The sequence below is a fragment of the Petromyzon marinus genome, chromosome 26 (genome assembly GCF_048934315.1).
Source record: "Petromyzon marinus isolate PM22_M1 ecotype Great Lakes invasive population chromosome 26, UKy_Petmar_22M1.pri1.0, whole genome shotgun sequence".
NCBI lineage: Eukaryota > Metazoa > Chordata > Hyperoartia > Petromyzontiformes > Petromyzontidae > Petromyzon > Petromyzon marinus.
Window position 1 is genome coordinate 2,486,417 of NC_133692.1, and position 14,486 is coordinate 2,500,902.

At 48.4% G+C, this 14,486-nt stretch overlaps 1 protein-coding gene and 1 long non-coding RNA gene across 2 annotated transcripts in view; one reads left to right on the forward strand and one right to left on the reverse strand.

Annotated features, from left to right (window-relative positions):
* Window positions 1–14,486, forward strand: part of LOC116946146 (uncharacterized) — a 21,745-nt gene continuing 7,259 nt past the window's right edge. Inside the window, exon 1 of the long non-coding RNA XR_004403443.2 lies at window positions 1–217. This is a non-coding gene — a long non-coding RNA (uncharacterized LOC116946146). The remainder of the gene's footprint in view (window positions 218–14,486) is intronic.
* Window positions 2,818–14,486, reverse strand: part of LOC116946145 (myosin heavy chain, skeletal muscle, adult-like) — a 27,710-nt gene continuing 16,041 nt past the window's right edge. The window contains exons 22-41 of the mRNA XM_032961040.2: window positions 14,173–14,428; window positions 13,579–13,821; window positions 13,251–13,427; window positions 12,514–12,659; window positions 12,299–12,389; window positions 11,762–12,151; window positions 11,399–11,525; window positions 10,706–10,824; window positions 9,642–9,838; window positions 9,134–9,317; window positions 8,372–8,537; window positions 8,117–8,241; window positions 7,678–7,986; window positions 6,929–7,132; window positions 6,276–6,401; window positions 5,848–6,018; window positions 5,614–5,718; window positions 4,742–4,837; window positions 3,721–3,858; window positions 2,818–2,961 (exon numbers count right to left, since the gene is read on the reverse strand). Coding sequence (XP_032816931.1) covers window positions 2,947–2,961; window positions 3,721–3,858; window positions 4,742–4,837; window positions 5,614–5,718; window positions 5,848–6,018; window positions 6,276–6,401; window positions 6,929–7,132; window positions 7,678–7,986; window positions 8,117–8,241; window positions 8,372–8,537; window positions 9,134–9,317; window positions 9,642–9,838; window positions 10,706–10,824; window positions 11,399–11,525; window positions 11,762–12,151; window positions 12,299–12,389; window positions 12,514–12,659; window positions 13,251–13,427; window positions 13,579–13,821; window positions 14,173–14,428 — 3,385 coding nt within the window. The 3' untranslated portion in view covers window positions 2,818–2,946. The remainder of the gene's footprint in view (window positions 2,962–3,720; window positions 3,859–4,741; window positions 4,838–5,613; window positions 5,719–5,847; window positions 6,019–6,275; window positions 6,402–6,928; window positions 7,133–7,677; window positions 7,987–8,116; window positions 8,242–8,371; window positions 8,538–9,133; window positions 9,318–9,641; window positions 9,839–10,705; window positions 10,825–11,398; window positions 11,526–11,761; window positions 12,152–12,298; window positions 12,390–12,513; window positions 12,660–13,250; window positions 13,428–13,578; window positions 13,822–14,172; window positions 14,429–14,486) is intronic.

Consider the following 14,486-nt stretch of genomic DNA (forward strand, 5'->3'; position numbering starts at 1 on the left):
CCTTCATAGTCATCAACTCTTGGGTGACTGATGCGAGAAGCAGCTGGTTCATAATCAGCCTACAGTATTACTTAACGCCATTCACAGCAACTTTGTTTAAAATGTCTTATGTAAGCGAAAGGCTCAAATTACTGCACATTGCCATTCCAATAAACGCAGTGCACCTTCACGAGCCACTCTTCCCTGGACTGCAACAACTTAAGGGCGCTCCGTGATGGTAGGTTGTCTGCTGCCTTTGAAAGCTATAAACTTGAATTATGTTTAGAGTTGTTGCTTTTTATATGCAAGTGTGTCATAAATTTGTTCAAATGTGTTTTTTATCACCTTTTTAAAAATGTCATGAAAAGTGTGGAAGCAGCGCAGATATATTCAATGTTTTCGAATTTAAATATATTCGCATTTGTTTTGCATAATAATATCAACCTTCGCGGACAGTGGTTATGTTAAACTTTAGTTTTCGCCTTCTTTGGTTCTTTCGGTAAAGTCACGAAAGAACCAAAGAAGATTAATCCTTGCAGTCACGAAAGCTTTAAATCGAAATTTAGTTTTCGCATTTAAATCCATGTATTGTGTAACTAGTATTTGCTGCATGAGTTACAAATCTTGATAAAAATGTGAAAATGCACAAAGGTATGATATATAAACAGTAAAATGATCTGAAATCATTGTGACCTCATGTGGCACCCACTATGCGTGCATAAATACAATTTCGAATGTCTTCTCCAAGGTAAACACAATGGAATGATGAACTTAATTGTTTGCATCAGTGTTCTCTTATGTAACATGTTGACGCGCGTTATGTGGACGTTGTAACAGCTGTGGAGCTACGTTGTAGACAGCAGAGGGCAGTGCAACAAAAGCCATGGTAGCTCTGTAAGTCTATTTCCCCCCACCTTCACCCCGCACTGACCAGCGTGGTGAAGTATGGCCAAATATTTACCATAACCCTTAAAAACGTGTTTAGGGCCTTCACCCAGCAGTGGGTTAACAAACTGGTTGTACGTGCACATCGTACATAAACTACCTTTATTGTACTTACGTTTATATATATGGTTATAAAACAAAGACGTTAAGTCTATTACAAGCATGTAAAAAAGCAAGGCACATTAAACGAATATAAGTTGTAACAAAATTTTAATAAATGGGTTTGAAATATTTCAGAGTTGATATTAACACTGTGTGTCGTGCCATATGGAGTCTGGAGCGGTATTTTATTAAAAACAAACACGTGACTATAAAATAAAACACTGAACAAACGTTTTGAAAATATGAAATTTCACCGTGACCGAAAGCTCAATAAAAATAGATGGAAAACATTGGAACGTGTGCTTGGATAATAAACAAAAATCTAATTTCTCCTCGGCCTGAGTTGATGGCAATCTGGTGGTACAATTGCTCATGGAACGGCTCAATGCCACAACCAACAAATCCTGCAGAAAGCCATCATTTAACTCTGTCACCCACATAACCTGCGTGCAACCTAAGGAGGTTTATAACAACCTTCAGCCCACTTGGCTCAATCATCTGTCTTGATGGCCAAGATGGCACATTTTCAAACGCCCAAAAATACGCACTTTGGAATTGTATTTCCTGTGGCTGCTCCAGACCTATAAATGATTGCAATTTACCATCCTGTACTCTCGTGAGGTTTGTCAAATAATAAAATAGCATCTGTGCCCCACTGCCTCACCACAGCAATTATAGTCAGAGCATTTTTAATTAGGGAAATAGATTTGAAACTAAATAACCTGTAACATTTTCCTTTTATTCATGAAAACAATGTACTTGGTTACTTCCTTCAGATGGAATATCTCATTTGCAAGTGTACAGGGTGTCAAGTGATACACTTATGTCAAAATATAGAAATATTGCATATAACCATAGGTATATTACATATTGTAATACATTCATTTTGCACATGTTTCATTTGACCTCTTCAAAAACTTTACTAACATTCCTATCATAAGTACAGGATCTATCATTGTTTGGGGGAATTTGAATGATGTGGTATTGGGATTATATCTCGCAAACCCGCATTAAAGTGTGCGTTTGAGTGGGTAAACGAGAGAAATGAGGTGTCAAGTCAACACACTCAGAGTATGCATGGGTACACGCCCTTCTTGTCCACAATTCAGTGGCAATTAAAAGTTTACGGAACAAGTTGGGTGGTCCCAACAGATCTGGTTTTGTCTCTGATATGCTGTCCACTGTCACCCATTATCTGGCCCTTAAAGTTTAATAAGATGGTGGACGATTATGACTGATAAGTGTCTCTAAATGGTCCCATGTTGCAGGTGTAAATAATGTTTTGGTGATTTATTTGTTTGCCTTAAAATAACAATGGTATACAGGATGTTAAATTATAACTGTGGAGTGATTTTTAAGTTATTGGTGGAGACTGACTGAAGTGGGAAAATGTGCATCATCTGAACGGCACCATCCGCACCACTGGCATGAACTTATTAGGGTGAACGTTCACCCGCCTCGTCTCGTGACAAGCGTCAAAACGAGAGCCTCTGCCGCCCTCTAGTGCTCGAGACTGCCCAGTGCAGAATAGTTAACCTGCAGATGACCACTCGTACTTGCAGAAGCTCGAATAAAAACAACGATGCAGACCCAACATACAATAGTGACTGGCATATGTCGATAAAATCAAGCTACGCGGTTTGTTGCACGTGACATAAGCTTATTTCCAAGAGTCATATCGTGTCGAGTATTGACGCAACTGCGGGCGAGCGTGGAGTCGGAAAAAAAAATGTGTGAATGCGTCACTTTAAAAAAATAACGACTGAGACAAGAAGGCACTTAACACCAAGGCAGTTTCATCAATTTCTTTTATTTTTCAATGCACTTTACATACATTAGATGTGTAGATCCTATGCAGCAGTAAAGTCAAATGCTGTATTGTACGGCAAATTGCTCTACGGTAGTTCGGTACCTTTGGCATTACTCGGCTTCAACCTGCAAGAGAACAAAAGTGGATATGAGTCAGACTTACAGCTGCCTTGCATATTCAGTGACAAGTGCTTCGACATTTCCACCCAAAGCAAAATAAGTGATTGCGTCAGCTGGTGCAGCTGGACTTTTAGGCACGCAACAGAGTGATGATGAGTCTGCGTTTCTGCTATTGCATAGCAATCGCAGGAGGATTTCTCCACAACTCTGGATGCCGCCTGATGATGCTGCTCGAATTGTAAATGTTGTGGGTTTACTCTCCAACACACAACCGGTGCGCTGAACTAGTAACTAATTTGCGTTTTTTGTCATAAAGGTTTTTTTGGGTTAGATCAGGTAAGTATAAACGTGTTGTTAACCCGCCAACACCCGACACAGCCAATTAGTAAGGTTTGTCACGTAAACAAAACGTGGCCAATTACTTGCTACTTCAGCCCACCACCGGTGTGTTGAAGAGTAAATCCACACACATTTACAATTTTTATTTGTTTACGTGACAAACCTTACTAATTGGCTTAATCGGGTGGTGGCTGTTTTAACAACACATTAATACTTACGCGATTTAACCCCAAAAGAAAACTATTTCGGAAAGCTATTACAACTGCTGTTAATGAGAAAACAAGAGCATAGGTTTGAGAATTTTCAAAGACAGTCCGAATAGGGTTTGTATAGGCATCTGACCATAATCTCCAGGTCTGTGGCGTCAGGGGGGAATGGAGGGGGCTGAGCCCCCTCCCCATCAAAGTTCTGATTGAGTTAAGTTACCTTCGCTGGGTGCACGTCCCGGGAGCGAGCGCGCAGCTTGTTGACCTGAGACTCGGCGATGTCCGCACGCTCGTCGGCCTCCTCCAGCTCGTGCTGCAGCTTGCGGTACTTGGAGAGGTTTGTGTTGGCCTGCTCCTCCTGTGGGCACGGAGGGAACAGCGAAGCCAATCAGGATAGCCTGCGGCGGCGGATCGTCGCCGTGAGGTTCACCGCGTCGCACGCTTTCAGAGGCCATGCACACGACGCTATGCTCTATTATCCACCTCACGATACACTGCTATACCCCAAACAAAACACTACACTATGCACTGCATTTTTGGCCAACCATCGAACAAAGACGGTGACCGCATCGCGCGCTTTCAGATGCGCTTCTGCGGCCGTCTGGAATGCTCTTCCTTCCGGTATTGGGAAGCCGCTGGGAGTTATGCGCTTTTAAATCGAGATTGAAAAACGTATTTCTTCAGAACTGCTTTTTGTGTTTAGTTTCTTGTCCTTCCCCCGCACCTCCGATTAGCACGCTTGGCTACGTACGGTGCGAAAGAAGTTCAACATACGGTACATACATGCACCGTGCCTTCCCATGCAGGTACATCGCTCTGCGGTAGGGGACCCCTTCTGGCAGCTGTCCCTACCCGGGCACAGGGTGAACGCAGCGCCCACCCGACAAATCGGCGTCGGTCTGCCAGCAGGGGACGATGTTGACACGTGGCTTTAACCCAGTTGGGTAAATCCAGAGCCATCGAACACGAGTGGTAATTTCCAGCGCACGTGGCCTACCCATTTCATAATGACGTCGCGGGTTCAGCGATCCGTAACGCCCAGTGCGAAGCAGACGGCGTGGCGGTATTGACCAGGGTGGCCGCCGAGCTTGAACCGAGAAGCTCGGCCTCGACGAACGCGCTTAAGAGCTGGGCCGCCTTCACCGTGCCGAAGTCACCCACGTAACGCACGCCAACAACGCTTAGGCTGCGGCCGCACAGCACCTACTCAAGGCGAACAGCACGAGAAACGGATAACTTACCGCTTCTTCCGACTGCCTCTTGTAAGTCTTCACTTTGAGCTGCAGCTTGTCGACCAGATCCTGGAGTCGCAGGTTGTTCTTCCTGTCTTCCTCGGCCTGTCAAGGGAACGTCACACTGATCAATTCACCATTTACAGAGATCTCTGAATTGATCCGTTTGAATCTTTACTGGGAGTGAGAACCCGCTGTTGCAGCTGTCAATGTCATTCTCAGTTTAACACGTAGGCTTTCGCGACCAATATCATCCAGAATAACTTACATCATAAATGTCGCTCTCTTCTCGCAATCCTCCTGTGATTCGGACTCACTAAAACGAATCTGCCTTTTTACGTAATAATACAATGGCAAGATAATATGGACTGTGAGGGATTTTATTTTCAATATTTCTCCACGATCTGAAGAATATTCTGGAGAAAGAAGTACACTCGGAGCGCAAACTTAAAAGTTGGAGCAATTTTAAAGGAACCGTGTTCCTTTTCTATTCCCACCTCTTCGGTGTGTCGCTGCCTATTACTGTCTTCCAAAATTTCTTCCCCCGTTTCAAGTCAATAAAAATGTTTATTTTTTTACACTGAAAATCCCGTGTAGCCAGTTACCCAGCTGGTTTTGGTGGAAACGGCCCCGCAGCCACTAGCAACAGAGTTAGTGTTGGGGTGGAAAGAAGCCCATTCAGCAGCCAGCCGTCGAGTTTTTTCCACCGTAGTTATAATCAACATTATAATTGTAACACAGTAATTATTTGAATATTTCGTATATATAAGTTGTTCCATTGGAAAGATGGAACCCCGTTTGACTGGACATTTTTCGTTGATACACGAGGACCATTCGTAAAAATGCTGCGTTGCCTTTTGGCGAGAAATATATCACGTCACCTGGTAAGTCAGCTCCTTGACTCTGCGCTCGTACTTGCGAGCTCCCTTGATCGTCTCGGCGATGCGTCTCTGTTCGGAGTCCAGCTCGGACTCCAGCTCACGCACCTTAACAGCGCGAGGAGACAACATCGCTGCGTTAGCACGGACGCACGCATCGGAAGGGATTCAAACTTCGGGCCCGGTTGGTTAATGCACCGAACCAATCTTGCGTTGTCCGGTGCAATGGTCACCCACCCTGGTCTCGAGCTTCTGGATCTGCTTCTTGCCGCCCTTCATCGCGATCTGCTCGGCCTCGTCCAGCCTGTTCTGCAGATCCTTCACCGTCTGCTCCATGTTCTTCTTCATCCTCTCGAGATGGGCGCTCGTGTCCTGCTCCTTCTTCAGCTCCTCTGCCATCATTGCGGCCTGGCCAATCGGACGACAATTCGTCACGTCGCGACTTACGGAGAGGCCACGCGGTGTGGGAAACTTTATCTCTCTTTTCGCGTTTCGAGGTAATTGCCACGACATAAATGTACGTTTGGAAATTTCGGACGTTATAAATTAGTGGGTTACGTGGAACTTGCAGTCGATCATGCGGTGATGCGCAATGACGTATAATGTTGTGTTTGTGGGTGTCATTAAAGAGTGACTGGAGAGGATCACAAGCACAGCTGTCTTACATCAGTGATGGCCTTCTTTGCTTTCTCATCAGCATTGCGGCTCTCCTGAATGGCTTCCTCGCACTCGTTCTGCAACTGGACGATGTCTCCCTCAAGCTTCCTCTTTGTGTTGATCAAGCTGGTATTCTGTTAAGAAGAAAAAAACAATTATACACGGGGATTTTAAGTAGGCACGGTCACGCAGGTTAAAGATTGCACCACGAAGCTAACGGGGTGCCTTTACATTTACGCATAAATAATTAACAAACAAATCCGTGCCTGCCGACTGTATATATATGCCCAAACAGAACAGTGGTATAACATGTTATACACACACGGTATAATGGTGAGCGCACGCAGGGGTCGCAGGTTCAATCCCTTGGCACAGCAATTGACCTTAAAAGCCCCCTAACCCTGTACCACCCAGGGTTAGTCGATCGGCAGGTCGCGTGAGGTGGGGGTACTCCTCCCCCCCCCCTCACCTCCGGCCAGGATGGCAGAGCAGGCAAATAAAATCGCCCCTTAGCAGGGTGCCCTCTCGAGATCCCACCCTGGAGAAAACCCCTTCCCGCCTGCAGCGGTGCGAAAAATCGATCGCGGGGCGGATTTTTTCCCTTTCTGCACCCCCACCCCACCCCACCCCCCCACCTTACGGTTCCTGTCCACGAGCGAACCTGGGAATGCAGCAGCTGCACCCTCTCGGTGGCGCCCAGCAACTCCTGCTCGGCCACCTTCCTGGCCCTCTCCGTTTGCTCCAGGGCGGTGCGTATCTCCTCCACCTCGGCCAGCAGCAGGTTGTTGCGTCGCTCGATCATCGCCACCTGTTCCTTGAGGTCGTCGTTGCTGCGTAGGGTGTCGTCGAGGTGGACTTGCAGGTCCTGGCGGATTCAAAAGGCGTTGGCGCGAGACTTAGCGGTGGCGTTGGAGCGCTGTCACGCCGGCGGGGACTAAGATTGCGGCGGAAACAATCGACGGTCGATGAGTTTCAACTCTCCCCGCGTTTTTTTATTTTTTTTAGGGAATTGCGTCTGACGTTTTGCACCCACCTGCTGGGAGCTCACCGTTGCCGAAGAAGAAGCGCGAAACGTCAGACAATCGCGCCCAAACACCACTCGGCACAACGACGCGCCGGAGAGAGAGGACTCCCCCCCCCCACCCCCCCGGCCTCTGGGTGTGCTGCGAGTATTTTTTAGCCCATCCCGAGATCTGTGCTGAATGCTGGACAGCTCCCCCCCCCACCGTCCCCCTCGTCGTTCTGTCACCCCTCCCCTGACACCCCCGGCACGTTGTACCGGACTTGTGTGCGTACCTCTATATATATATTTTTAAAAAACCTTGTATTTATTTATATATAAACGCACAGGAGAGCTGTATATACAGCGTGACCACGGATACCCACGCAGTAGCGATCGCGGAGCATTACCTTGATCTGTCCCTGCACGTTGCGCAGGTGCTTCTGAGACTCGGCCGCCTGCCTGTTGGCGTGGTTGAGCTGGATCTCCATCTCGTTGAGGTCTCCCTCCATCTTCTTCTTCAGCCTGAGCGCCTCGTTCCTGCTCTTGGTCTCCGCGTCCAGCGAGGCCTGCATGGACTCCACGGTTCTCTGGTTCGACCTCTTGAGCTGGTCGAGTTCCTCGTCCTTCTCGGCGATCTTCCTGTCAATGTCCGCCTTCACCTGGTTCAGCTCGAGCTGGATACGAAGAATCTTTCCTTCTTCGTGCTCAAGAGACGCCTTTGAGAAACAAAAGATTAAGAAAATGCATTAATGACCCTTCGCAATTAAAGGACTTTATCGACTGGTGATTGGAAAGCACGTCAGCTGGATTCACTTTAAGCCACCCCGTTTCAACCGGAGCATTTACCTCTGCCTCCTCGAGAGCTGCTTGGATTTCAAGTTTTTCTTGTTCAAGCTGCTTACGGCTCTTCTCCACCTCGTGCAGGGCCTTTCCGCTCTCGCCGAGCTGCTCCGTGAGGTCAGAAATCTCCTCTGGAACGAAAGATGGGAACGCAAAATGAAGCATCTCATTGGTCCACTCTTGTGTCTTTATTCTCCTCGCTGACAGCGACGTCTGTTTTCGCCCACTGTGCACGGGAACGTTTTGTCAAATTTGCATTACCTTGCAGGTTCTTGTTTTCTCTCTTCAGTGTCTCCAAATGATCCAGCGTTTCCTCGTAGGCATTCTTAAGCTTGAAGACCTCTGTGCTGAGCGATCTCGATTCCTTCTGAGACGCCTCCAGCTCGGACTGGCTCTCCTCATACTTCTGCTTCCATTCTGACAGAACCTGGAGCGGTTTGAAAGAAAATAAACACATCGGTTAATTACGCAAGACGTCACTTTTTTTTTGTTTGGCCAACCATCGAACAAAGGCGGTCACCGCATCGCAATCTTTCAGATGCACTTCCGCGGCCGTCTGGAACGCTCTTCCTGCCGATATTAAGGAAGCCACTTGGAGCTATGCACTTTTCAATCTAGATTGAAAACTCATTTCATTAGAACTGCTTTTTGTCTTTAGTTTGCTGTCCTTTCCACCGCACCTCCAATTAGCACGGTTTGCTACGTACGGTGCAAGGAAGTTCAATATCACAACAACCGCCATTCACCACGAACTGGCGGTGACATGACCACGGCGCTTGTGCCAGGCTATGTGCACTTTAAGGCCACGTGAAGCGTCGAACGCCCGCCGGCAGGAGGTCACGGGACAGACCAAGGTGGTGCCACGGGTCGACTGACCGAGATGACTGGCCGATGCACCACCTGTGCCCCCCTACTGTGCCAACTCGCTCTGCGATCTGCCTGCCCGGCGTGCACATGCGGGCTCTTCTTCATCAGCAGCAGTACGCGACACGTGCCGCTGGCGGTGGGGTCAGAGACCATTACCTTGTCGAATGCCTTCTGCTTCTTATCCAGTGCAGCGGCAGCTGAGTGGGCCCTCTCCACGTCGATCATGAGGTCCTCCACTTCACCCAGCAGACGCTGCTTGGTCTTCTCGAGGGAGGCGCACTTGGAGTTCGAGGCCTCGACCTGCTCCTCTGCCTCTTGGAGACGGACGGCCAGCTTCTTCCTTCACGGTCGGCACAAGAGGACACCGTCGGGTTCGCGTCGACGAGAGCGACGTTGTCATTTCGCCGCGCCCCGGTATTCGCGCCGCTCCCGTAGCGAGCAAAGCTCTTGCAAAGGTGACGCAAGCGCGTGGTAAAAGAAGGCCTGTCTTAGTCCCAGCCCTTGTGTCACTCCACCGCCGGGTGAGGGCCTCACCATTACGCCCGTGCAGATTGTGAAGAGAATTTGACCGCATTTCACCACGCCCTGTCGGTGCACGCTGTTGAAGGTGTCGTTGGTGGTGGAGGAGTACAACAATGCGTTCACATGTGAAGTGAATACTCACTTGGCTTCCTCCAGCTCCTCGGTCTTCTGGATGGCGTCGGTCTCGTACTTGGTCCTCCACTGGGCCACCTCGGCGTTGGCCTTGGACATGGCCCTCTGCAACTCGCCCTTGGCCTCCTGCTCCTCGTCGAACTGCTCGCGGAGGAGGTCGCAGTCGTGCCTCGCCGACTGCACGGCGTGGGCCAGGGCGTTCTTGGCCTGCACGGTCACAGAGACGCCGCTCGTGAGCTCGCTCCGTAGGGCAGCAATGGCAACGCGACTGCAGCGTTGTCCGGGTCAACGCCAGTGCTCGCCTCTTACCGCGTCGATCCGTGTCGAAGCGTTGAAATTCAAATGTCAGCTCTGCGCACCCATTTCTCTCATCGAAGGCAGACACTATGCTTACGCTGCCGCTGCAGTATTTTGTCTTTGATGCCAGCACCTGTTCTTTGTTTTTTCGTTGACGTAATATTTGCTGCTACTATTGTAGCTGTGAGCAACGCTGGACTTGTGCTCGGGAGGTCACCGTCCGGTTCAATGTCCAGGCGCGGCAGTTGACAAAATGGGGCAAGCATCGTAAAATTTCCCCGGCCTCTATTCACCCCGATTAGCGCAGTTAGCTATACGTACTGTGCGAAACAAGTTTAAACGTTCATCTGTACCTACAGCAGTGCAAGTGTGGGTACGGTTGTGGGTACTCCCATCTACCCCAAGATGTCTGATCAGTGTAGGCCACATACCCACTAGAGCTCTCTCTCTCTTTAGAGGTCCTTCTGCCGGCCAGTGGCACGAGTAAGAAATGACAGGGCTGCACCTTTTACCTTGCATTACATATAAAGTTTCTTCAAGAGAAAACGCGCGTATTAGTTCAGTTTAGTTCATTTTTTATAGCCCTGTGAGCCATCCGGCTCTTGAATAGGGTGCAACCACCAACAAACAAAAAAACAAAAACACGAGCAAGAAAAACATCTTAAAGTGACTACGTGACTTTGCAAACAGAAAATCCATGGGAAAAAAAACAGCAAAAATATATATATAAATATATATTAAACATCCCCTTGCCCGAGAGGCAGCTTTTTCACGCACCTTAATCTCCTCCTCGAGTTGCCTCTTGAGGTCTTCCACCTGCTGTGTGTAGGACAGCTTCCCTCGGGAAAGCTGCACCACAAGAACTTCCTTCTCTTCCAATTTTCTTGAAAGCTCGCCTGTGATAAAATGCACAAACGCAAACTTGCGAGGCCAATCTTTTTTTTTTCACGCGCCGTGTTTGGCATTGTCGTCGCAAAATTTCTACGAGTGCTGGCAACTAAAAAAAACGTAATTGCCTTTTTCATCAACGTTATGAGATTACTACGGTACGCAGTGTTGGCGTTCCGTGCATAAAGCCAAACAATGCGCAAACGAATATATCTGTAAACTGAGTTTTGAAATGTGGGTAGAGTGTGAAATTGAAACAAAATCAGCTGGAGGGCAAAGGAAAACGAATGAGTGGGTACTTTAACAGGTTCAGGAAGGAGGAGATCTGATCCATGACTTTTAATGGAAGGCGGCGTAGACTTGACGGGGCACATTGTCAGACAGGAAAGCCTTGCTGAAGGAAGCTCTAGAGTGGAGGATGCTGGGTAAAATAACTAGAGACAAAAAAAGAGGGGGCTACAGGTCGACTTGAACAATGGAAAGGAATATTCGTGAACGGAAGAGGAAGGATGATGTTGGACTCCAAGGAGAAGGCTTGAGCCAAGAAGCTGCCTTTAGACAGAGGGGAAAAAATGTGCATACCGTTTTCCGCCAGCAGCCGAGCCCTCTGAGTGTTAATATCATTAATGGAACGAATTTGTTCCTCTTCCTTGGTCTTCACTTCAGCAAGCTGGTCTTCAATTGTCCTGCAGAGCTTTTCAAGATTGACCTGCGCATTAAAAGGCACGTAAACGTCATTGTTAGGTTCAACACATCAGAGTTAGAATTATTCCAAATTCAAGTTCAGAACCAAATTTGATATCATGGTTTTTCTGTGTGCAGCCATTAATAACTGGGTTGAGACCATCAACTCACTAGACTTGAGAACCCGGTTCGCAATCACCTGCATTCTAACTTAGGACCTCAGTGTTACCTGTTCATGAAGTTTGTATTTTAAAAGGTTACCTTGGCTTTTGTGACTTGTTCCAAGTTGCTGCTGAGGTCGTCGACTTCCATCTTGAACTCGCTCTTCTCCTTCTCCAGCTTCTGCTTCACCCGCTGCAGGTTGTCAATCTGCTCCCCGAGCTCGGCCACGGAGTCGGCCTGCTTCTTCCTCAAGGCGGCGGCCGTGGCTTCGTGCTGCAGGGTGGCCTCCTCCAGGTCCCTCCTGAGCTTCTGGAACTCGGCCTCCCTCTTCTTGTTCATCTCGATCTGAGCCGAGGTGGCTCCGCCGGCCTCCTCCAGCCTCTCGCTGATCTCTTCGAGCTCCCGAGAGAGGTCGGACCTCTGCTTCTCCACCTTGGCGCGAGCGGCACGCTCGGCCTCGATCTCCTCCTCCAGCTCCTCGATGCGCGCCTGCGGCAGAAGACCGGCGTTACCATTGCAGCTCAACAAAACACAAAACCGCGGCAAGCTATTTTTCCCGGAAAAACAAACTTCAAGAAACACACGACGTTCGCGCAAACTCATTAACCATTGTGCCGGCACGCTCGCTTAATCCACCTGCAGTTCCTTGATCTTCTTCTGCAGTTGAGCGGACAGGCTGACTTCATCCTCGATCCTGCTGTTCAGCTGGCTCATCTCAAAGTCTTTCCTGATGGACAAGAAGAAGAAGAAGGGTGAGATCATGCCAGCCGTTAGTTAGTCAATGTGCAGTTCGCAAGTTGAGAGTGACGCAGGTGCTTATTTGCGGGACGAGGTGCGACAGGAGCACGTACTTCTTCAGCTTCTCGTCCAGTTGCTGCTTGTCGTTTTCCAAGTCCATGAGGGACTCCTGAGCCAGCTTCAGGTCCCCTTCCATCTTTCTCTTGGTTCTTTCGACGTCCATGCGGACCTTCTTCTCTTGCTCCAACGAGCCCTCAAGCTGAACGCGTCAAGGGGAGGGCGTGGAAGGCGCAACATTGTCGTTAAGAGCATCGCGAACGAACACTTGCATTTCTAACACTTGCATTTCTAAAACTGCAAGCCATGCATGACCATCTCTCTGCAATGAACATTGCCTATTATACAGTTATCCCTCATTTGAAGGCAACTCGATGTACGGAATTTTCCTAAAACCGTGACTTATGAATAGGGGAAGGAATTCGATATACGTTACGTTAAATTCGCATTGACGTTTTTTTATCTCTAAGGTGTGCGTTGTTAAAGGGAAAATCGGTCTTGCACCGTGTGCTGTTCGCACTGCACTGGACTGGGTTCCCACGCCCTCCGTGGCATTGCCCAAGCGCGGCTCGTTTCAGGTTCGGTCCCTCTGTGTTGATCACACCTTGGGAGATGATCACGCGCATCTTGAGGGATGCCGTTATATTGGGGGTTTTTTTCCCCTTCTAGGGCATTGCTAAAACCTAACGTGGTACGAGTGCTTCTGCTCGTGTCATTGGTCAATGCTGTACCACAGACACACCCCCCCCCCCCCCCCCCGCCTAAAACGATAAACAAAAATTTGAGATCTTACATCATCCACTTGCTGCTCAAGCTTAGCCTTGGCCTTGGTGAGGGAGTTGACTTTGTCCTCCTCCGCCTGGAGGTCGTCCAGCGTCTGCTGGTGAGCCTCCTGCAGGGCCTTCTTCTCCTTCGTCAGCTTGGATACGTTCTCGTCCAGCACGGCCATCTCCTCGGTCAGGTTTTTCACCTGGAGAGAGGAGAGTAAAAATGGACAAAGGTGCATTTAGAGGACAAGCCACTTTCAGCCGATCGATTTGATTGCATTTCATTTTTGGCCGTTGTCTCGAGGTCACGTTGTGCTTAACACGTTGGACGATCTGCGAACGCGGCGCACTCACCTTGTTCTCGGTCGCGTGTTTTTCTTTCTCGACCTTAGCGAGCGTCAGCTCGAGGTCGTCAATGTCCTTTTTCAGTTCGGAACATTCGTCCTCGAGCTTCCTCTTCTTGGCAGTAATCTCAGCGTTCATTTCCTCCTCCTCTTCGACTCGCTCTTGAATTTCTTTGATCTTGCCTTCCAGCTGGATTTTGGTCTTGATCAGCTGGTCACACCTCTCCTCCGCGTCATTCAGGGTCTCCTCGCTCTGCGTCAAGAAAAGGGATTGATTTGATTTGACGTGGCACGCAGCACGTCAACGTTTACATTTTTGGACAAGACGTAGAGATGGCAAACATAACTCAACACTCTTGGTTTTGTGACTGTATGGTAAATTATAACAGCAGACTGTAGCAGACTTTAGATTACAGGAATATTAATATATCCTTAAGGTTCATGATTATGAAAACACAACAACAACGACAAAACATATCTAAATCGAGGCATTTCATGTTATTGTAATACTTGATTTTAAACATCAAACTCTGCAAGAGTCACATTTCGGTGTATTCACATCGCACTCAGGTGGCTTAACCAACAGTAATGAGTGCGAACTTACACTCTGGACTTGGATGAGCAAGTCATTCTTATCCTGCACAACGGAGATCATCTTCTCCTCCAGCTCCTTACGCCGGGCCTCTGACTTCTCAAGGGCCTCCTTGGTCTTGATGAACTCCTCCTTCATGTTCGCCATTTCCTTCTCGGATTCGGCAGACTTGAGCAGAGGCTTGATCTTGAAGTACAGGTTCATCCACGGCCAGTTCTTGACACCCATGAAGGCTCTGATGTTGTACTGGATGATGATCAGAGACTCGCTGTAGGAAGACGCAACGAACCACAAAGATGACGTGACATTGTCCATAGTTACATCAA